Raw genomic sequence first — 24,544 nt, 5'->3', positions numbered from 1 at the left:
TTTTTTAATAAATTTATTTATTTATTTATTTTTGGCTCTGTTGGGTCTTCGTTGCTGTGCGTGGGCTTTCTCTAGCTGCAGTGAGTGGGGGCTACTCTTCGTTGCGGTGCGTGGGCTTGTCATTGTCATGGCTTCTCTTGTTGCGGAGCACAAGGCTCTAGGCACTCAGGCTTCAGTAGTTGTGGCACATGGGCTCAGTAGTTGTGGCTTGCAGGCTCCAGAGCTCAGGCTCAGTAGTTGTGGCGCAAGGGCTTAGTTGCTCCGCAGCATGTGGGATCTTGCCCAGCCAGGGCTTGAACCTGTGTCCCTTGCACTGGCAGGCAGATTCTTAACCACTGCGCCACCAGGGATGCCCTGTTATTTTTTTTAATCTTCGTCTTTTAAAATACGTATCAAATGCCCTCTAGGATTAGCTCCAACATGGTGGTGGGATTGGATTGGCTATAGGTGAAACTAGACACATGATACATACAGGCAGAGGGAGAAGGGCATGTCTATTATACTATTCTATTTTTCTGTATGATTGAATTTTTCATTATAAAAGGTAAAATAAATAATAGATATGATTGACCAAAAATAATAGAAACAGAAATTACAGTATTTTCCTCCCACTCTCCAGTGAGCTGTCTTGCATATTTTGCATATTTGTCTTGCATAAAATATATGTCTGACATATATTTCACTCTGGTGATGACTACATATTAGAATGGTGGACTGCCATTAGTAAAAAAGAAAGTCAACTATCAATGAACACCAAAAACTACTTCAAACAGTAATAGCTGATGAGCAGATATGGACTGTGGTTTTGTGGACGATGGTTTTCTTTTTTTTTTCTGATTTTGAGTGTTCTAAAGGATACCTATAAATGTAAAAATGTTTCAGGCTTCTCAATTAGCACACTCCCATGAAGTCCTAAATCGTTATTTCCAAACCAATCATGGCACAAGGCATTCCAGACTCAGAGAAGGAACTCCAAAGTCATCCTGATCACAAGCCTGGATCTTGGACGCACCAAACTGTTTGAGGTGCTGTACCAGACGCTCCTACTGTGTATACACATCTCCTTTAACTGGGGTCTGGATGTCACTTTCTCCACCTCTGTGCTAACGTACTGTTGACAGAGGCTAACAATTAGAAAAGAATACAGAGAATTAACAATGGGTAAGCAGAGATGTTTCAGAAACCACTAAAAGACAGAATAACTCTGAACCTGAATTACTGATTCAAAATACGAGCTATAAAATTAAAAGGCCAGCAGAAACTAACACAACATTGTAAAACAACTATACTCCAATAAAAAAAATTTTTTAATAAATAAATAAAAATTTTTTAAAAATCAAATGGCAAGCAAAGACTTAAAAAAAAAAAGAAAGCAATTAACCATGTAGATGCTGGGGAACCAAGATAAATATCAGAGAACCAAGAAAGCTATGATTAATTTTTTAAAACACTGACCAAGTACCTACTACATGCAAATTCTCAGATAAGGCTTTGGGTTGTGGAGTATAAAGAAGACATGAGTATGGACCTGCACTCAAAAGATTTCAGGATACCATGACCATTTGTGTATTTTTCCTATTTCTCTGGCCCTGTATTCTCAGCCTTATTTCTCTGTGCCTTTCAATGTTACTTCTCAGTTCCATCTTCAGTCCTCTTCTTAATCCAAATACTCTATTACCATTACACCCACATTTCCTACACTACCCCATTCCTGAACTCTAGACCTGTATATCCCCTCCCCACCAACTCTTTAATAAGAGCTCTCCTTGAAGCCCCTCAGGCACTTCCTCTTCCAGTACTGTAAACAGCAGCTGCCCAAGCTACGAATTTGGAAGTCCTTGTACTATCTGATCTGCCCTACAACTGTATCAGTCCTAATCTAAAAATCCTATTGATTCTACTAATTCTTCTTCAATATATATATATATATATTTTAAACATCTTTATTGAAGTATAATTGCCTTACAATGGTGTGTTAGCTTCTGCTATATAACAAAGTGTATCAGTTATACATATACAATATGTTCCCATATCTCTTCCCTCTTGCATCTCCCTCCCTCCCACCCTCCCCATCCCACCCCTCTAGGTGGTCACAAAGCACCGAGCTGATCTCCCTGTGCTATGCGGCTGCTTCCCACTAGCTATCTGTTTTACATTTGGTAGTGTATATATGTCCATGACACTCTCTCACCCTGTCACATCTCACCCCACCCCCTCCCCATATCCTCAAGTCCATTCTCTAGTAGGTCTGTGTCTTTATTCCCGTCTTGCCACTAGGTTCTTCATGGCCTTTTTTTTTTTTTTTTCCTTAGATTCCGTATATATGTGTTAGCATACTGTATTTGTTTTTCTCTTTCTGACTTACTTCACTCTGTATGACAGACTCTAACTCCATCCACCTCATTACAAATACCTCCATTTCATTTCTTTTTATGGCTGAGTAATATTCCATTGTATATATGTGCCACATCTTCTTTATCCATTCATCTGTCGATGGACATTTAGGTTGCTTCCATGTCCTGGCTATTGTAAATAGAGCTGCAATGAACATTTTGGTACATGACTCTTTTTGAACTATGGTTTTCTCAGGGTATATGCCCAGTAGTGGGATTGCTGGGTCGTATGGTAGTTCTATTTGTAGTTTTTTAAGGAACCTCCATACTGTTCTCCATAGTGGCTGTATCAATTTACATTCCCACCAACAGTGCAAGAGTGTTCCCTTTCCTCCACACCCTCTCCAGCATTTATTGTTTCTAGATTTTTTGATGATGGCCATTCTGACCGGTGTGAGATGATATCTCATTGTAGTTTTGATTTGCATTTCTCTAATGATTAATGATGTTGAGCATTCTTTCATGTGTCTGTTGGCAATCTGTATATCTTCTTTGGAGAAATGTCTATTTAGGTCTTCTGCCCATTTTTGGATTGGGTTGTTCGTTTTTTTGTTATTGAGCTGCATGAGCTCAATATATTTTTAATTCATCCATTTAACTACTCCTGCTATTTCAATAGCTCTTCAAACAAAGACTCTGGAAAAAGACGTCCTGCTGGTAACATCCTCTCTGCCACTCCGCATCACCATATCTTCCTTTCAACCTGAGAACTCCCATTTGTCCTTTAGGGCTCAGTTCAAGGGTCACACTCCAGCCTCAGTCTGAATCATGTGCCATTTGTGCATGTTTCCACAGCACCCTGTGCATTCCACCCCCACAGTCTTCATCACCGGATGAAATAATTATTTAGTCCCCCATTTGACAGTAAGCACCTTAAAGGCAGAGACTGCATCAAGTTTCTTTTCATCTTTGGTATTAGATGCCTGACACCTTAAAGGCATTCAATAGATACTCACAGAAGGAAGGGAAGGAAAGAAGAAAGAAGAAAAGAGAGGAAGGAAAGACAAAGAACACAGAAGAAAGTGAACGACACCTACTAGAGATGAAATAGTATATACAGTGTGGAAGCAACTAGGTTTAAAGACCCAAATTGAAGTCTCTCAAGTCTTAGAGGATCCTAAATCCCATCCAATGTTGGGGGACAATGCCCAGTAGAGTTCAACCCCTAGAAAAAAGAAACTGGAACAGGAGAGATATGTCTACACACACACACCTACATACATACATACACACACACACACACACACACACACACACACACTCACACAAATGATAGCTACAGAAGCTTAGAGAAAACTCAGAAGTTTTGGCCTAAAAAAGACCACAGACATCTTTGCTTGGGTACTAGGGAGAGAACAAATTAGGATATGTGAAGACTAGAATTGAGTACCTCCAAAAGGGCAACCAAAACTGTGATAGCTACAAGTAAGTCATCTCCAAAGGCAAACAAAGGTGAACTCCCTATCTCCATGCTACTAACTTGCTATACAACGTATGAATCTTAACAATCTTAACAAATTCTTACACAGTTTTATGGAAGTAGAGATGACTGCTTAAAAGTGTTCAGCTGCTGATGATTTAAAACAAGGAAGAATACAGTCAGAGAAAGGCTGTGTTTATGAGGCTGTAGAAGGTCCCAGAATGAGCTTCAAGCCTTCAGGTGAGGCCATAGTGGGGTCAGAGATTCAAAAGGAAATAATCCTACAAAAAAATCACTTATATATTGACAAAACCACAAGAACAATGACCATCCCAGTGACCCGATTTCCGTATCAACAAGGGGTTTTACCATTAGGTTATAAAAGTGACCAATTCAAATTACAGTTAGATACGCTAAGAGAGACATTGCCATAGTTTTACCTGCTGATTCTGCATCACTTTTGCTAGCCTGTGAATATCATAATGCTTTGGCAGAGAAGGGATATACGTATCTCCTTTTTGAAAAGTCTCATCTTCTAGCCATAATATATATACATTGAAGAGCCTAAAAGAAAAAAACATAATTACATAAAATACAAAAAGATGTGCAGGCAAATGAAGTTTCTTACACCTGTAGGAGCACTGGCACTAAAAGATAAAAGTTCGGAAGCACATAACACAGAAAATGTTTCCAACCACCACACTCCCAAGAAGGGCCAGCAAGGGAGAAAGGTCACAAATCATTTAAATACGATGCAATAATTGCTAAAACAAGAGGAGTGAAGAAAGGGCTCTGTGAACTCTATTACTAAAGAGGGTTAAATACAGTACACAGAAAAAAATAACTGGAGAAGGTGACTTTAACACAGACCAAGGATCTGAATTTCAAGCTTTTCTTTCCTGGACAATCAGTCACAGTGAGCCTTGGTGCTTGGAAAAGTTTAGATAGCATTCAAATAAACACCTTTTCTGTCTTTCAGAGAAAATATTAAAAGCCATTTTAAACTTATGCATTGGAAGAACCTGCCAGCTTTAGGCTCAATGACAATCCCCTGCCTCAAAGAATCACAAATAGAACCCATAGCATGTATGCACCCTGTTCCCATGAGGAAGGAACAGAAGAAAGCTAAAAACAGGAAAAAAAAAAAGTTCTCTATTTTCCAGTAAAAACTTTTTTAAAAATTTAATGATGCTTCCTTTGTTTTTATTTTGTTTTGTTTTTACAAGGAAGACAGTCCATTTAGCTCAGATCACTGGTATTTTAAGCAGTTGTTTGCAGCAACAGGTACCAGAGTAGTCTACAGCACACAAATTACAAACAAAGTACCAGGTGGGGACCAGGAGGTGTGGCTGGACTTTTCTCAATAAAGTGGAAAAATACCGCCTTTACCCTGGCAGCAGTCTATGTAGGAAGAGACCCAGGGACAGAGCTTTGAGGCTCTTAAACAGGAGAGGCTGGGACGGCGCTCTCTTTCAGCTTGACTGGGTTATATGTCTACTTCACAACATGCCAAAGTTGGGCAAAAGGGAACATCAAAGACTTTCTTAGCTGATCTAAATGTTCAAAGATAAAGCCTTCCCAATGGTTAAGCCCAGCTAAAAATACATTTTCCTTCAAGCAAGGAAGAGACAGGGAGAAATCATTCTGGAGGCTGAGAGAAGCCCTAAGGTTTTGAGGTCAATCAAGCCTGAAGCCTGAGTGCTGGATCGAAACACTGGGTTTCCTCACCGAGACATCTGTATTCACTTTGTATTCAGAGTTCATTATTAAGAGCCGTTTTTATTAAGTCTTATTTATAAGACTAATATCTCGTTTACATCAAGCTTACAAATGAAGGGTGAAAGAACAGTGTGAAAGGGACACACACTTACCTCAGAGTTCTTAACCTTTTAGGGGATGCAAATATTAAGCCTATTTTTAGAAGCAGTTTTCAAAGATTATGAATCCACCGCACCCCAGGTGGATCCCACAATCCCCTAGAGGGCCTATGAACCTCACTTAAAGAACCCTGCCTGGGTCGTTTATTTCTTTTAGAGAACTATCCTAGCAGGCTTTACTAGTTGTTAACCTGCTATTATCACTTCTTTGGGTTTGTTTCTGTTGTTAAATAAAGAAATAGAAGAGGTCACCAGCCCTCCGGTTTAAGAGCTTTCACTCAGACTCCAGGCACTTCACAGAGGTACATCCAAATTGCTGATTCACTCTCATAACACAAAAGAGAAACATTACAGGATGCAAACCTATAGTCAAAACCACCTTCCATATTCAATCTAACAGGTTAAGAGAATAACATCCAGCAGCTGTAACACAAATCAAAGAGCCGGCACAAGTACCTGTGCTGCAAACAACAACATAAATGGCTAAATAGCCATGCCTCACCTCACGAGCTCCGTGTGCAGTTCTGGTGAAGTCAGGTAAGCAGGGGTGCCAGCCTGGGTCGCTGGCAGCCCTTCACTGCCCTCTGCTGGAACTCGGAGGGCCTTGCTCGCAGCATGGTGGAAGTCAGCCACCTCAGTCAGACGCCTCTTCATTTCTTTCAGCAAATTGATATGAGTAGGGCTTTGAAAAAACCTTCTTCCAATACAACCATCTATGGGTAGCCTTAAAAAATGCAAGCACAGATCACAACAGGATCAACACAAGATGCTCTTTCTATGTGACACAAAATTACAGTCTGTTAAGTCAGTTTATTAAATTAATACATACTATCTCTATCTCAATGGTTATAATGAGGCTCCAACAAGATGGCGCATACAAAAGCAGTTTTTAAAAGAACGAAATGCTATGCAAATTCAAGACACTGTCACCACTTAGAGGTACAGAAGAGATTAAAGATAGTCCCTTTTCTTAAAGAACTTGCAATCTGGTAGAAAACAGAAGTGCTGAAGAATCAACATCCGTATGTTTCAAAGGGGTGAGTTAAGGGAGTGCAGGTGCACTAGACACAGAGCTGGAGCCAGACAGCGATGGTCAGTGACAGTGAGCAGCCACAGCTGGCCAGAGTCCCTTCACATCCAGCGGAAATGCTGGACTCCACCCAGTCACTGCCTGGCCTTCGTCCACAGCGGCACTACCCATCACCAGTCCCCCGGAACATGCTCCACCATGGCCACACAAGCAGCCTCAGCTTGGGACAGTCTCTCCCTTTGCAGCTCCAGAAGCTCTCTGCTTAACCTTGCAGGGTCCCAGGGTGTTGTCTTCACCAAACTGGGTATGGGGGGTGGTAAAGAGACAGCGGCCACAGGATACCCTGAACTCAGAAAAGGTCTAGTCTAATAGACGTGAAACAGGAAAGGAGGGAGGCTCCTAGCCAGAGAATGACTCTAACTCCCACGCCACAGTGTGAGAACACAGAGCTGCAGAGCAATGCAAAGGCAGGAACTGATTCACAGAAACTTACTACTACTCTGGGTACCATACCCATATTGCGGTCCTGGGCGGTGAAGATACAGGAGGAAGAACTTCTGCCAAATGAGTGGCAAAAGAGGATGGTCAGAAGGCGTGACGAGAGCCTGGTGGGCCCAACGATAAATCAGCAGCCTCTGGAGGGACGGGACGATGGGGAGTTTCAGCTGAGCCTGGGCTTTCTACAAAAGAGGCGGGCTTTGAGCAACCATGTAATGACCACAATTGCAAACAGTCACTTCCTAAGTGATTCAAATGAAATGCTGAACATGGTGTTTTTGAATCAATAAGAAAAAAGAAAAGTCATATAAACCTTACTTCTCCAACCCGCTAGCTAACACTTTAACCTTAGTAGCAAGACATGTAGGGCAGCTTTTTTTCAAGAATTTCACAGACCCCAGAATTGGACTGGGTCTTAAGCATCACCTAGTCTAATCTCATTTCCATGCCTTTCCATTCCTTTGCATGTAAAACACTATAGTGCAAGAATAATATAAAAGCCAAAGTAAATTTTATCAACCTCTTGAAAATTGAGATTTTTTTTTTTTTTGGCCACGCCGCATGACATGTGGGATCTCAGTTCCGTGACGAGGGGTCGGACCTGCGACCCCTGCATTGGAAGTGCAGAATCTTAACCACCAGGGAAGTCCCAAAAATTTAGATTTTAAATGGACGTTCAAGAATGATAAATCCCTTGACAGGCTCTGAAATCCAAAAGCAAAGTCTATACTATAGGACCTGAAAATAGAAAGTCTTTAATTCTAAAGCCTCATTCCAGTCTTTCTCACACTTTAGTTCGCCTAAGGATCAGCTAGGGAGTTTTTAAAAATAAATTCCTGATCCCACTCCAGACTCAGAATCCCAGAGGTTGGGGTCCAGGAATCCGATTTTTAACAAGCTCTCTAGGGGATTCTGCTGCTTTAAAACAAAGGCAATCCCCTTTATACATGCAATGAACACGGCCTCAAATTATTAGGTTGTGACTCTCAATGTTAAAAGAACCTTGGGAAGGAGGTATACACTTCAATTACACCATGTTAAGCATTAGTTTGGTTATTGTGCTTTCCAAACATTCACAACAAAAGAAAACACAGAAGTCCAAAAGCTATAGGTGAACCCATCAGCATCAAAGTGTCAACCACCTTCTACCACTCAAATGCAGAATGCTATTTGCACCTTCAGAGCTTGGTCAGGGGTAAATGCAGAGTTTGTAACCAATTCCCCTTCAACAACTCTTCGGAGCTGGGAGTCTTCTTCAAAGATGGATTCCATGTTCAGGACTGTCCATGCAAACCAGACCTACAATAACACCAGGTAAAGGTGAGGGGAATGAGCTACTAACTCAGACAGACAAAATACATCCTCACATTCCCCAAATAAACATTACAGTTCCTAAAATTAACATAGTTTTTATACTTATTTCTACTCTTATCACAGATATAAATTTACATGAAATAGGCCACTGAAAACTGTTAAATTACTTTAGAAAGGTTACTTTAGTAAAAGATGTTTGTTTGCTCAACTTTAGTGGGCAGGTTCCGTATGCACGAGGGACAGGAAAGAGGGCCAGATGTGAGCTCTGCCCTTAAGAAGTTTTGCATTCACCAGAGGAGACAAAACTAATATAAGTAACCAAAATGTAAAGTGAGAAGTGTGAGTACTGAATCAGGGGTCGAGTGCTATGGGAAACCAGAGGAGGTAGGGTGGGATCAGAGAAGGTAAATATACCACAGAAGACTCTAGGCAGAGACTGGAGGGGAAGGCATGCCTGGTAAGAGAATCAGCTAAGCAAAAGATGGAAACTCCAGAGATGTATGCAGATAAACAGCATGGAGCGTGTTTCAGCTGGACCACAAGAGGTATGAGGAAGAGCAGGAGGTAAGTGTGTGATGCGAAGCTGAAGGATGTTACTACTAATTTAAGTGATAAAACAGAGACATAATGGGACACACAAAGTCCTGAGAGGTGGTGATAATGATGAAAGTAATGCTGCGAATTAATGATAATGATGATAACTATAACAGCCAACACCTAGCAAACACTGTTCTAAGCGCTTTACATGTAGGTGCGATCATTATTCCCATTTGACTGTTGAGGAAACTGAGGACAAAGAGGTTAGCCAGCTGCCCAAGGCACAGCACTAGCAAATGGCAGAACCAAGGCTGAACCCCGGGTGGTCTGGCTCCAGTGTCCACGCTTAAACGCTCTGCCCTGCAGCTGGGCAGGCTCTGCAGTCAGGCAGTTGGAGTCTGACGCTGAGCCAGCCACTTGACTCCATAAAACCTCAGTTAACACCCCTGTGAGACAGGAATAGCAACAGCACAACCTCAGCAGAGGGCTACTGTGAGGATTAAATGAAAAAGTATTCCTATGCATAGAAAGTGTTAAAAGATGTTATTTTAGACTATTAGTAATGTAGGTAAGGATGATAACAATACTAAAGTTCAAAAAGATAACAAATGGTCCACAGTGGGTTTCCTACCTGAGTGGGTGTGGCCAAGCCCTCCACAAAGGAAGGAGTGATGTTGCCTGCCACGATCCAGCTCACCAAAGAAGAGAGCAGACTCCGGTCACAGTGGTAGCCCAAAGCATTCTACACCAGGGGGAGCATGTGGAGCAGAGAGTGGAGGCTTTAAAAAACACAATCAATGAGCTTTTCAAGAATATCAGCAATTACCTTACTACAATGGAAGATTCTGGTAAGACACAGATTTCAGTAATTAGTCCACCAGCAGTTACAATCCCAGGCTGCGCATTACAGCCAAATGTAACGAGCAGCGCTCCTCCTGGGGTGTCCTTCCTTTGGCTTTATGAGGATCTGCACTTAGCAGACTACGGTTACTGGATAAGACACTGTTAAGGCAGAGCTTTAAAAAGGCAGTGGCCACAGAGCAGTACTGAGAAGGGTGCATGTGGGGGAACCTCCTTAGAAGACTACTATCTAGCTGACGACTGAAAGATAAATTCTCTAACAGGTTTACCTTATGTTGCTGGTAGAGCAATTTCTGCACACAGTCTTCCTGCATCAGCTGAAAAGCTGTTTTACACAAATGGTCCATGAGGAAGAGGATGGGTTGTTCTCGGTACCAAAGATGTTGGCTTATAAGAGCCTGAACCCAGAACTCTAATACGGCAACCGGGCCCACTTCATTGAGCTGAGTGCTTACAGAGATGTGGGCCTGCGGAGAAAGGGCTCAGGTGACGTGAAAGGTAATAACCAGCCTCCCATTTTTAAAACACTAATTAAATAATACCTACCTCCACTACAAAACCCAGATCTGTTGACCTTCTTGGTCAAAAGCACTGTGCCAAGTGCTTTGAAATGACCAACACATAGACATGTTAGCACAGGGGTGTTTGATTGGGAAGGCGGGGAAGGGTGTACTTAGGGGCTGACAGGGCCCTGACCTGGATCATGCTGTTGAGAAGCTTCACGTTGTCCCCATGGCTGGCTCCTGTCAGGTGCTGTGCCACCTTGTGGGTGACCTGCTGCGTGACACCCTGAGGGACACCGATGTCCAAGTGTAGGAACAGGAGGAGGTGTGACAGAAACCTGCCGAGCACATAGGACAACGCACTTTACCTTCCAGTCGGAAGTCAACAGAATTTCCAGTGGCTAATTACTTAACAGAAACAAAAAATACTGACGTGTCCCATTTTTAAACCAAAGCTCTATTTAGGGATTCTGATAAATCTTCAGGAATTTCAGGAGAATAAAGTTTTCCAGTTTGACGTGGGTTAAATCTACCCATGTAGTGAACAGACCTAAGACACACAAACCCGTGCAAGTTAAAGAGCATTAGAGGGAAAACACCCAAAGCGCTGCTCTATCCCCTCCCAACCCCCACTAACGAGAGTAGAGATGTCTACAGAATCACTCTGCAATCTTTCATGGGGTGTCAACTCCACATAAAGTGGCATATGGAACACTGCGGGGGGGTGGGGCACGGATACCACCACATTTAAGTCACGGACATGCCCTCGGTTCCCTGGGTGCATCAGGCTCCGTCCTCTCTCAGGGCCTTTGCCTCTGCTGGGTTTTCTGCCTGAAACACTTCCCCACATCTAACCTGGCAAACTCCTACTCATCCTTCCCATCTCATCTGCAATGTCCCTTCCTCAGAGACTTCCTGACCCCTCCCCGCCACCTAAAATACGTCTAACCCATTAACCTCCCTCATAGCACCATTGTTTTCCTTCGTGGCACTTAAAATTGGTAACTGCATCCTGAGGACGTGACCACTTCCTATGTGTCTGAGGGCAATGCCTGACCCTCCTGGCGCCCCATCGTACAGACGGTGGCAGCACAGAGGTTACTGCTAAGTGAGGGTGCTTCCCATTTCACAGGAGGTACAGCACAGGCCAAACTCCACTCTAGTAGAAAGGGAAAGCTATGACAGGAGAGGCGCAATGAAGCCCTGTAAGAGTTCAGAGGACAGAGCTAGCGCAGGCATTAGAGGGCAAAGGGAGAGACACAGAGGAGGAAACATCTGAAATGGAGCCTAGAAAGATTTACCTTTACTCAAAATTTAACAACTCCAGGGGGGGAAAACAGCCCATTCAATCTAATTTTAAAATCTCTCAAAATCGCAAAAATCTAAAGACAATTTATTAAAATTGTTCCAGGCAGGCATCAAATTGCCTGTGTATCACTTAATCCTTACACTCAGCCTGTATGAGAAATGGCATTATCTCATCATACAAGTAAAGAAACCGAGGCTCTGAAAAGTGAAGGAACTCACCTGTGTTCACACTAGGAGAGCGATGGAGTGAGGACACAACTCAAGCCTGACCACCCTGAAAGCCATGCACCAACCAGAACACAAGTGGTCCCAGACTTGCTCAGGGCCTAGAGTGCTAATTTTTCCAAAAAAGGTCCCTAGGCCCTAACCCATTCCTACTGAAGCAGACTCTCCAGGGGAAGAGCTGGGAACCCATACTTAATAAGCTCCCTCCCGTGATTCTCATCCCCAGGCAAGTCTGCGACACACTGTTTGAAATGACACACAATGGGAAAACTGTAAGGTCCCCCTCATGCCTTTGGACGTACTACCTGTCCCCTGCCATACAGGCCTCCTCCACATCAGGCCTCACCTCCCTCTTCCTCGCTCTTCAAAAGGCTCCAGCCAGATGACCTCCTCCCAGCTCCCTGGACAGGTATTTTTCTTCCCACCTCTGTGCCTTCACTCAGCTCCTCCCCAACCTGGTCCTCTCCAGACCCTCCTCTCACCCCCTACGGATACTGAAAAAGCCCTGTCTTGCCATGTCCTCTCCACTGGCCCAACACCTACCTGCACTCCGAAGCTCAATTAGAAACGTACCTCTTGGGACTTCACTGGTGGTACAGTGGTTAAGAATCCACCTGCCAATGCAGGGGACACGGGTTCAAGCCCTGGGCCGGGAAGATCCCACATGCCGCGGAGCAACTAAGTCCATGTGCCACAACTACTGAGCCTGTGCTCTAGAGCCCATGAGCCACAACTACTGAAGCCCACAAGCCACAACTACTGAAGCCCGCGTGCCTAGAGCCCGTGCTCCGCAACAAGAGAAGCCACCACAATGAGAAGCCCGCACACGACAATGAAGAGTAGCCCCCGCTCGCCACAACTAGAGAAAGCCATGCGCAGCAACGAAGACCCAACGCAGCCAAATAAATAAATTTATTTTTTAAAAAAAGAAGAAACCCACAAAGTCATATTTGTGGGTCATCTGTTGCTTCTGTTCACTGAGCATCCTCTGTCTCCCTTCTGCTAACACATCCTCTCATTAGGGGAACTGTCCTTCCTCCATGCTATAGAGTTGTGGCAGAGAGGGTCTCTCAATACAGAATCCCTATACACCTTCCTCTCAGGACTGGTCAATCCCACTGGTCAAGGTGACAGGCTCAGGGAGAGCACATGAGTAAGTCACACCAATCGGAATCATTATAAGGAACAAGGATAAAGAAAAACATTTGCCTTTCCCATGGGAAACTAGGATGATGCCTGGTTCTCTCTGTAGCCGTGTACTTTCATTCCCCTGGAAAAAGTACACCTGCAAGAGAAGGTTTGAAAGAGAGAGAAGCAGGGCCAAGGGACCTGGGAGGGTAGATAAACAGAAAGGGAAATACTAACCCAGGGCCTCTCAGCTTTGCAACTACTGCCATGTTGGGACAGCTGATTCCTGGGAGAGGCTCTCCTGTGCACTGTGGGATGTTTAGCACTATCCCTGACCTCTGTGCACTAGATTCAAGTAGCAGCCCTCCTCAATCCCCCTACAACCCCCTCTCCCAACCAACTGCCCTACCTGCCCCACCCCAACAGGTTGTGACAACCAAAATGATCTCTAGACATTACCAAATGTCCCCTGAGGGTCAAAACCCCTCTAGTTGAGAACCACCACTTTAGAATGACCTGTTGTTATCAAGAGCCTTTTTCCCCAATCACATGAGCCAATACATTCCCTTCCTGGTAAAACAAGTGTGCACTGAATTTTCATCATGTGCAATTAAGAATCTTGATTCGTATCCATCCTTAATTTCTTCCCTCCCCAAGCAGCTATTTCTTTTACCCTAATTCCATATACTTTTACCATATACAGTTGACCCTTGAACCCACAGGGTTAGTGGTACTGACCCACCATGTAGTTGAAAATTCATGTATAACTTTTTTTTTTTTTTTTAATTTTTATTTATTTATTTTTGGCTGTGTTGGGTCTTCATTTCTGTGCGAGGGCTTTCTCTAGTTGTGGCAAGTGGGGGCCACTCTTCACCGCGGTGCGCGGGCCTCATTATCGCGGCCTCTCTTGTTGCGGAGCACAGGCTCCAGACGCGCAGGCTCAGTAATTGTGGCTCACGGGCCTAGTTGATCCGCGGCATGTGGGATCTTCCCAGACCAGGGCTCGAACCCATGTCCCCTGCATTGGCAGGCAGATTCTCAACCACTGCGCCACCAGGGAAGCCCCCATGTATAACTTTTGACTCCCCCCAAAGCTTTACTAATAGCCTACTGTTGACCAGAAGTTTTACCAATAATACAAACTGTCGATTAACACGTATTTTGTATGTTATATGTATGATATACTATATTCTTACCATAAAGTGAGCTAGAGAAAAGAAAATATTACGAAAATCATAAGGAAAATACATTTACAGTATTGTACTGTATCTATTGATACTGTAAGTTTACATCATCTGTTTACAAGATGAATCACCTGTCAGTACCTACATCAATATTGTCTTATATGTTATAAAACACAGTAGATGCTATACACGCTAACACTAGACATCAAAAACGAAAAGACGATGTGAAAAAGAAATTCATATTTATTTACAGGTAGAACAATTCCTGCATTGACAATGAAGAAGCAGCAATATGATTGCTTTATGGTAGCCTAGTATAATCAATACGATTGTTTCACAGTCGTCTAGCCTATATACTAATGAATGAATCGTTATAAAAATTTTGTGGCATACAGTATGACAGTCACATTCATAATACAGTATTAGAAACACTGTTACATTTTTTAAAAAACCACTTACCTGTGATGACAGCCTGATATAGTTTCTCGATTACGAGAGAGGCATACTGTACGGTAGTATAATTCTTTGAAAGCAAAGTTATGAAACAGTAAGAAAAACACAGTATTAGTTCTATATTAAATCTCTCTCACCTTATGCCTATGCAAGGATAGGCTATCCACTTCAATACCAGTCTGGCACAGCATGTGCTACATGATGAATACTTAGGTGATGATGATGACACAAAAACATCTCATACAGTCCTGGCCATACGGCTGTCAGATTTTCACACAAAGACACACATATACACAACAGGTAAGTTTATCAATTGTACAGCATAATGATCATTTATTATGCATTAAGTGGAAGTGGATCATCATAAAGGTCTTCATCCTCATTAGCGTCATGTTGAGTAGGCTGAGGGGGAAGAAGAGGGGTTGGTCTTGCTGTCTCAGGGTGGCAGAGCCGGAAGAGGTGGAGGAGATGGAAGGGAAGGAGGAGAGGGAGGCACACCTAGTGTAACTTTATAGAAAGAAATATATCGAAATTTCTGACTTCTTTGCTTTTTCATTTCTCCAAAAATGTTTCTATACAGTATCAATTCTTCCCCCGTTTGCTTTAGTTTCAGTGCTCGCATCATAGAAGGGTCCATGTCATAAAAGAAATCAAAATCAGTCTTGAATAATCAGAACCTTCTGGCAGATTGTCTAATGTTAATGCTTTCTGGCACTGCTTCTTCTACGTCTTCTTCCTCATGATCTGGCACCGGTTCAGAAGCACTCACGTCAATCAAGTCATCTTCTGTTAACTCCTCTGGTGTGGTGACTATTAGTTCTTGAATTTCTCTAAGACCCAAATCTTGAAACCCTTCCCCCACTCCCAGCCCCAACTTCTTTGCCATATCTACCATCCCTTTCATGATTTCCTTGATTGGCTTTGTCATAAATCATGAAGTCATGCACATCTGGACACAGTTTTCTCCAGCAGGAATTTGTTTTGGGCTTGATGGCTTTCATGGTTTTCTATAACAACAATGGCATCTTCAATGGTATATTCCTTCCAGACTTTCAGGATGTTCTATCAGGGTTCTATTCCATAGTGCTGACAATCCTTTCCATAGAGTACCATGTACAATGAGCCTTAAAGGTCCTTATGACCCCCTGACCTAGAAACTGAATTAGAGACGTTGTCTGTGGGGGCAAAGAGACTGCTGTGACACCGTCGGTGTTGAACTCATGGGGTCTGTGTGGCCAGGGGTACTGTCCGATACCAAAAGCACTTTAAAAGGCAGTCCTGTACTGGCAAGGCACTTCTTGACTTCAAGGACAAACCGTTGCTGGAAACAATCAAAAAAAAAGGGTTCTCGCTGTCCAGGCCTTGTACAACCAAGAGACTGGCAGCTGGTGTTTATCTTTTCCCTTCAAGGCTGGGGGGTTAACAGCTTTACAGATAAGGGCAGTCCTAATCGTAAACCCAACTACATTTACACGAAACAGTACAGTTAGCCTACCCCTTCCTGCCTTCAATCCTGGTGCTTGCTTCTCTTCCTTGCTAATAAACGTCCTTTGTGGCATTTTTTTTCCCCAGAATAGGGCACTTTCATCTGCATTAAAAACCTGTTCCGGCATATATCCTTTCTCCTCGATGATTTTTGTAATGGCATCTGGGAACTCATCTGCTGCCTCTTGGTCGACAGAAGCTGCTTCTCCTGTTATCTTGACATTTTTTAAGCCAAACTTCTTTCTAAAATTATCAAACCATCCTGTGCTGGCATTTAATTCTTCAGCTTTAGATCTTTCACCTTCCTTTTGCTTTAAGTTATCATATAATGACTTTGATTTTTCTCTAATCATATTAGGGTCTATAGGTATGACTTTCTTATAGCCATCTTGTGCTCCACACAAAAGCTACATTTTCAATATGAGATAAAAAGGTATTTCACAAAAAGTACAACATTTCAGAGCCTGCTGGTGTAGCTGCAGTGACAGCTTCATGAATTTCCTTTTCTTTTTTTACAATGGTTCCTACTCTGGATTCATTTATCTTGAAATGACAGGAAGTGCAGCTGCAGACTTCAATCTATGGTACATATCAAGCAATTCAACTTTTTCTTGTAATGTCATGACTTTTCTCTGCTTCTTGGGAGCACTTCCAGAATCATTAGAGGCACTTCATATGGGTCCTATGGTGTTACTTAAGGCACTAAACACAATGAAAATGACGCGAGAACTGCAAGAGGTCACTTTTTACTGTGATGCACAATTTACTGGAGAGACACACCGCTCAGTCGGAGAAGATTAGCGTCACAAAGCGTGTTAGGCGGATACTCAACACTTGAGCTCACCTTCATAGCAACAGGAGGTGGCTACAAAATTATTACAGTAGTACAGTATGCAGTTGTAATTTAATACTGCACCTTTACGTCTGTTTATATTTCTCTCAACCATGAATGGCATCATGTATGGTCTGTGTTTGTGTGTGTAAGTTTTGATAAATTTTAACTTTTTATAATAGATTTGTGTATATTGTATGGTAGTAGATGATAGAATAGACTAGTATCTACATTTATTTTATACATTCATGACATACTTTTTTCCTAATTTTTTTCAATATTTATAGGCTACATTAGTTCATCTATGAGTTTTTTCAAATAGTCACAAATCTCCAAAAAATTTTCCAGTGTATTTATTAAAAAATATCCTCGTATGAGTGGACCTGCACAGTTCAAACCCGTGTGGTTCAAGGGTCAACTGTAATGCAAATGCAATCTATATCCCCTAGCATGGCCTTGCCAATATTTTGCTTCATAACTTTGTGATTACCTCAGAAGTCTTATTTTCTCCACAAGATTATCAATGTCTCATGTGATGAGCACCTTCCTGTGTATCTTCTCTGTTTATAATACTGCCCCATGCACATTGCAATTAAAAGCAACGTGTTTTGCTATTGCTACAACAGCAAAGCCATTTGCTGCTCAAGGTCGGAAGCACTATTCCCAGTTTCATGGAAACCACCACCCTTTTCAATACTAATAAGCTATAAGCAACCCAAAATTAAATGACAAAGGGAAGTATCTTTCATGACAATAAAACTAGAATCATTATTAGAGTCACTGTTCATCACTCTGCATTCTAAAATAGGCAGGACATTTTCTGCCTCATAAAAAATACACTATTGAGGGCTTCCCTGGTGGCACAGTGGTTAGGAATCCGCCTGCCAATGCAGGGCACACAGGTTCGTGCCCCGGTCCGGGAAGATCCCACATATCGTGGAGCGGCTAGGCCCGTGAGCCACAACTACTGAGCCTGCGCGTCTGGAGCCTGTGCTCCGCAACGGGAGAGGCCGCGACAGTGAGAGGCCCGCGCACCGCGATGAAGAGTGGCCCCCGCTCGCCGCAACTGGAGAAAGCCCTTGCACGAAAACGAAGACCCAACACAGCCAAAAATAATAAATGATAAAAAAATTTTTAAATTAAAAAATTAAAAAAAATACACTATTGAAATATCATTCCCTATATTATACCTGAGAAACCAGAGAACATAGTCATTTTGTACTCGCTGGGCTGTTCTCCACTTACTGCTCATTCTTTAGAAGGTAATACTGGCAAGGGTAGAACAAAGGCAGAATCTTATCCAGGACATGGACCACTGTTTTCAAATGCCTCGACTGGACCAGAATTCCGAAGAGTGGGATGCCTTCTGCACAGAACTTCTCAATGCTATGGAAAAAGAAAAAGGCAATGAGCATATGAGGTAGCCAGTTCATAAACTGATGTTCTTCCAATGCACTATCAGCCTACACGCTACCCAGATTATCTCAGGTCTCCAACACATTTATGCATACCCAAACTTCACACAGAAATGCTAGAATCAGAACTCTAGAAGTACAAAGGAACTTAAAAGTTCATTTATATTATCATTTTATACGAAAGAAAGGTGAAGTATCATGGCCCAATTCACACAGTTTCCTGGTATAGGGTCAAATTGAGGACCCAGGTTTGCAAATTTCTAGTCCAGAGCCCTGGCCACTTCGCTTCTCAAATGGTGCTTCTTCTAAGAGTCACGGGGCTCTCATTGTCTACGTAGTCCCACAAGGTATTATAGCAAAGATTCAAAAATGAGCTCAATCTGTCTGTATAATCTGGCAGAATTTTTCTGAAATCAATGTGGCCTAGAAATTTACTTATTTTTTTGACTCTTCAGAGAATCTATCCTTAAGAAATAACCTCAAATATGGAAGAAAATATGACAGATGATCCATGTAAAAATGTACTTTTCAGAATTATTCGTAATTGTAAACTCAGAGGCATAAATGACTTAATGTAAATTCTGGAAAAGTCCATTCAATGGGAATATTACGGAATCATCTTAAAAGTATGCATATGATGGCCAAGGGCAATATGGAAAAATATTTCTGCTAAAATGGTACTAGGAAAAAACAAAACTTTATACTTCTAACTATAACTACTAGTAAAGAAGAGTTATACTGTACAGACAGGGGAAAAACAGGGATAATGTCACACTAAAATGCTCATTGTGTTGGAGTGGTAAAAAAGAGTGTTTTTTTCCTCCATTTTCCTAATTCTATAGTTTAGTTACATCGCTTTAATTCTGGGGGGAAAAACAATCTTTTCAAAAAATAAAAGTAATAATGCAAAGATTACGCCCTAAGGGAAACATTTACAATATTAGAAGTAAAAAACAAAGGATATATAAAATTATGCATATAGTACAGCTTTAAAAAAGATCCAAGGAAAACATATTGAATAAAAATAAACAGAAAAAAAAAGCAATGTTTTATTACGATGAGAAAGATTCTGGGTGATTTTTTTTGACTACTGTTCTCTGTATTATCTATGACTTTATATTCACGTACAACTTATGTCCTTCACACTCTGCCCCCAACCCTAAGCCCATTCATAAGATTGTTTTAAGTTGGTTCTAGAATCATCCCAGATGACCACAGTGGAGTTCAGCCCCAAAAAGAAACACTCTCACCCTCACACCCACTCAGGATTCAGGAATCAGCACTAAACCAGTATCTATTTTAGAGAGGACTCACAGCAGTATTAGTGAATGAAGAGCTACAATTCCAGAATAAATATAATTAGAGAAATCATGAAACCATTAAGTTCAGAGTACTACACTCAAAGAATCCACATACCAGACACTGTTCTAAGCACGTTAAACGTCTTATAACTCACTTAAGCCTCATAAAGTAAGTCTGATACTATTATTATTCCCATTTCATAGATGAGGAACCTGAGGTACAGGAAACTGCGAATGACACTAGAGCTACTAGAAACGATGTAAAGAGTGCCTTCCAAAGGGCCTATATAACATCTCTCCCCTTCCTAGTACATCAATTCTACCCTCTTTAACTGGCTTTCAAATTTGTCCATAATTACCTGGTGACCTCCATTCACCAACAGGAAACACAGGCTTCAGCCAGGAGAGTTTTGTCAACACTTCCCCTTCCCTCCCCCTCCTCCTCCCAGCCAGATAGATACCTGGTGGAATGAAATATGGAGGGGAGGAGGGGGGGTGGGGAGGAAGAAATAGGTGAAGGAGGTTAAGAGGTACAAACTTCCAATTGCAAAATAAATGAGCTACGGGTATGAAATGTACAGTGTGGAGAATACAGTCAATAACTATGTAATATTTTTGTATGGTGACATATCGTAACCAGCCTTATCGGGTGATCAGTTAGAAATGTACAGAAATGTTGAATCCCTATGTTGTGTGACAGGAACTAACATAGTGTTTTAGGTCAGTTATACTTCAAAAACAAATAAACAGGGCTTCCCTGGTGGCGGAGTGGTTAAGAATCCACCTGTCAATGCAGGGGACACAGGTTCAAGCCCTGGTCTGGGAAGATCCCACATGCCGCGGAGCAACTAAGCCCGTGCGCCACAACTACTGAGCCTGCACTCTAGAGCCCGTGAGCCAAAACTACTGACGCCTGCACGCTTAGAGTTCATGCTCTGCAACAAGAGAAGCCACTGCAATGAGCAGCCCACTCGCTGCAACTAGAGAAAGGCCGCGTGCAGCAATGAAGACCCAACGCAGCCAAAAATAAATAAATACATAAAACAAACAAACTCATAGAAAAAGAGATCAGATTTGTGGTTACTAGAGGCTGAGGGGAGGTGGGGTGGGGTGGAGGGACGGGAAATTGGATAAAGGTGGTCAAAAGGTACAATCTTCCAGTTATCAGATAAATAAATACTAGGGATATACTGTCATGTACATGATAATATAATTAACACTGGTGTACATTATATATAAAAGTTGTTAAGAGAGTAAATCCCAAATGTTCTCATCAAAGAAAAAAAAATATTTCTTCCTATTTCTTTTTTTTTTAATAGATCTTTATTGGAGTATAATTGCTTCATAATACTGTGTTAGTTTCTGCTGTATAACAAAGTGAATCAGCCATACATATATCCCCATATCCCCTCCCTCTTAAGCCTCCTTCCCATCCTCCCTATTCTTCCTATTTCTTTAATTTTGCATCTATATGAGATGATGGATGTTCACTAAACTATACATTTCATGATGTATCTAAGTCAAATCATTATGCCGTACACCTTAAATTTATACAGTGCTGTATGTCAATTATATCTCAATAAAACTGGAAGAAAAAAAAAGAAATACCTATGAAGTAGAAGTTCTGGAAATACAAAGATAAACAAGACAACGCCCCTACCATGTCCCTACCATTAAGGAACACACTGTCCCAAAGGAGGAGGAGAAACGATTACACCTTAAGCACCCTGCTCAGAAGGCACAGGTGCTGCAGGGCAGGAGTGGGTGGCCCTTGGGCAGAATCTTCAACACCGTGGGCACTGATCACCTGGGGAAGGTAAGAGTCACCACTCTGCTCCTTAGCCCAGGACATCTTCTCTAATTAATAAGACTCCTCTCCAAAGCTTAGCTCCTCCATGAGGGTATCCTGCTCTAGTGATCTCTCCTTACTTTAAATTTTTTCTGCCCATACCCTTGAGAGGTTCTCAATCTAGGCTGTACATTAGAATCACCTGGAGAACTGGCCCCTAGATCAGTTAGATCAGGATTCTCACTCTCTTCCCTGTATTGGTATTTTTAGAATCACTGCAAAAATGATTCTAAATGGTGGTCAGGATTAAGAACCAGAGCTCTATTCGTATCATCCAGCCCATGATTATATTCTTCAGTACTGCCAATTGTTTTACATCTCCTGTGTCCACTAAGCTGTCAACAATCTGAGGACAGCTATCTAACAATTCCATATCTCTCCTACTTCACAGCACAGGCTGAACACTAATAGCTCACAGGACAACTGGCATGCCACTGAAAATATACTGAATGTGGAAGAAGATGTTGAAATCAGGTTGCTAAAAAGGTGTTACAGTGAATCTAAAACACAAGAATCAGAAAGTATAGGCCAAAGATGTTTTAGAAAACTGGATAGGCTAAATAAAATTAATACATTGTAGGAAAATGATCCTTAAAGAAAAGGATTTTTAACTACCTGAGAATTCACGCATTCAGTTACTTACTGCACCAGATTCAGTCTTCATCACTAGGGATAAAATACCACAAGACAAATATGGTTCCTGAGTCCTAACCTCATAGAATGTCTCTGATAAAATTAAACAGACAACTACAATATAGTGTGATAAATGCTACAATGGAAGAAACAGACACAGCTATGGGCTCATACAAGAGAGGCACTTGACCTGATCAGGCATTTCATCCCCTTGGGTAGGTTTAGGGTTAGCTTCCTTTATACCTGGGAAGGCTGGGTTGGGCTGCCATCACTTTAAACAAAATTCAGTACAGGTGACCAATTATTTTTATTTGACCACTATTCTGAGGAAGAGACTCTGTCTACTGCTGACATAAATATTCCACGCTGGATGATAGGTATAACTCTCTTGATAATGCAACAAGGTGATTTTCTGTTACAAATCCATCTTATATGAATTTGGGCAGCATTTCCCCGTGATGAGCTATTAATCGAGGCTTATTATTTGGCCCTGATTACCCCTAGATAGATGTGATGGAGGCCTCAGACCTTGGGATGTGAAAGATGAGATTCCAGAATCACTGACTACAGGTTTAGCAACCCTAGAAGTTCAACACAAACACTGTACCTGTGGCCCACAGCCGTCATAGCTAAGGCCAGATAACAGCCAATGGGCATGCCCGCCTTAACAGCCTTCAAGAGAGGATGAAACGTGGGTGACTCTGTCACTTCAGGCACAGCGCTGGAGAACGGAACAGTTGCACAATTCTGCTGTATTCCATAATCATTTTTGTGCAGTTTTAACCTCAAGATCAAGTTCCAGGCCCATTGGTTAAATGAGGTCTCAGGTGTCTCTCCATATCGAACTATACTGGCCAAATATGAAACCTAAAACAATTATTTATTTTAAACCACATTAGTCACATACACATTAAATCAGTAAGCTCACCCACCCATCTCTTTTTGTGATCAACAATGCCGTCAAAAGAAAGGACATAATGCTTACTGGTACTCAGTGTTTACAGTGCTAAATTAAAGCAGTTTCTCACTCACAACTGACCACTTCTGCTTATTTGCTAGTCACTTTGTGAACCTGATCTGGGTCAGCTCAAGCAAGAGTAATAATATGAAAGTTGGTATGCAACAAATCGTGTGCTGGTAAAAAAATTTAACAACCAGTTGGAGCATGGGGGCTGATTTATAAGGGTTTGCCCACTTTGGTAGCATAAAAACTCCCACCATGGTCAACTTCAAGCCATCAGCAGGTTAACAACCAGACCTGCAAAGTTCCTAAAAATGTAATAATCAGTTCTCCAAGCCAGTATGAGCCAGCTCCAGCACACCGCTGTAGCTCAACTCAAATTCCATAATACTAAAATGGTCATATGGAGGCTACTTCTTAAAGAAAAATCTTTCTCCAACCATAGAACTCAATTTCAATATCTTAAATTGCCAGAAATGTTCTTAGGAAACCTAAGGGTAAATATTGTAACTTTATCCACCCAGGTCATTTATAATAAAGGTTTACGTCCTCAATACATAAAAGAAGGAAATACCTGCTTCATACTTTCAGAAAGAAGCCCAGCATATGGCTTCTGTGCAAGGTACTTCTGGTACGCCTCAAGAATCATTAAAGCTACTTCAGCATGGACTGCTTGATCCAGATGAAGAGTCCCCTTTTAAAGAGAAAAATCATCACAAACATGTCATCTTGATTTTTTTTGGTTACACCTTTGAACTAAAAGATCAGTCAGGATAGTAAAAAAGAACCTTTGATGCAGAAGTTTAATTTTCCAAAGCTCACACCCCCTAACAGTGAAATTATAAAATGACAATAGGAAAAAGAATTGAAATCTTTAAAGAACCACTACACTGCCCCAGTTAGGTGTGAGCCCGAGTCGTCCCCAATCCCAGTCATAAAAGGTATCTTTGAATGCAAGCCCCAACCCCCACCCTAAAATCTCCATAAATACTTTGGGTTACAAGTTTAAGGGCATTGTTAAGAACCAGGAAGATGTTGAATTATTATTAACTAAACAGAAAGATACTTAACAATTTAAGTCTACATTCCCTTTTCTTGTTCTGTCATCAGTGAAAATATAAAAAGTACTCAACAGCACAGGTAAAATACTCCTTCAGGAGCTTGATGTTGCCTACCAAATTTCCCACCCAATCTTCCTTTACAGCCTGAAGAAATACATTCCCTAAGCCTCCCAGAGAAGAGCACTTTCCGAACGCTAACAAAAGAACAAGAAGAGGGCTTTCTTGGTGGTGCAGTGGTTAAGAATCCGCCTGCCAATGCAGGGGACATGGGTTCGA

The 24,544-nt window shown here is 41.8% G+C and overlaps 1 protein-coding gene across 4 annotated transcripts in view; it reads right to left on the bottom strand.

Moving 5' to 3' along the window:
• The window catches only part of EPG5 (ectopic P-granules 5 autophagy tethering factor), a 128,802-nt gene that overhangs the window by 61,894 nt on the left and 42,364 nt on the right, over positions 1–24,544 (bottom strand). For all 4 annotated transcript variants that reach the window (XM_082416690.1, XM_082416689.1, XM_082416692.1 and 1 more), the window contains exons 15-24: positions 23,782–23,901; positions 22,854–23,113; positions 18,294–18,434; positions 10,627–10,771; positions 10,200–10,397; positions 9,701–9,811; positions 8,395–8,517; positions 7,234–7,400; positions 6,193–6,414; positions 4,254–4,377 (exon numbers count right to left, since the gene is read on the bottom strand). In XM_082416690.1, coding sequence (XP_082272816.1) covers positions 4,254–4,377; positions 6,193–6,414; positions 7,234–7,400; positions 8,395–8,517; positions 9,701–9,811; positions 10,200–10,397; positions 10,627–10,771; positions 18,294–18,434; positions 22,854–23,113; positions 23,782–23,901 — 1,611 coding nt within the window. The remainder of the gene's footprint in view (positions 1–4,253; positions 4,378–6,192; positions 6,415–7,233; positions 7,401–8,394; positions 8,518–9,700; positions 9,812–10,199; positions 10,398–10,626; positions 10,772–18,293; positions 18,435–22,853; positions 23,114–23,781; positions 23,902–24,544) is intronic.

The sequence above is a fragment of the Balaenoptera physalus genome, assembly GCF_965194825.1.
Source record: "Balaenoptera physalus genome assembly, chromosome: 12".
Lineage (NCBI taxonomy): Eukaryota > Metazoa > Chordata > Mammalia > Artiodactyla > Balaenopteridae > Balaenoptera > Balaenoptera physalus.
Note: the sequence above shows the minus strand (reverse complement) of the source record. Positions and strands in the feature narration are given on the sequence as shown.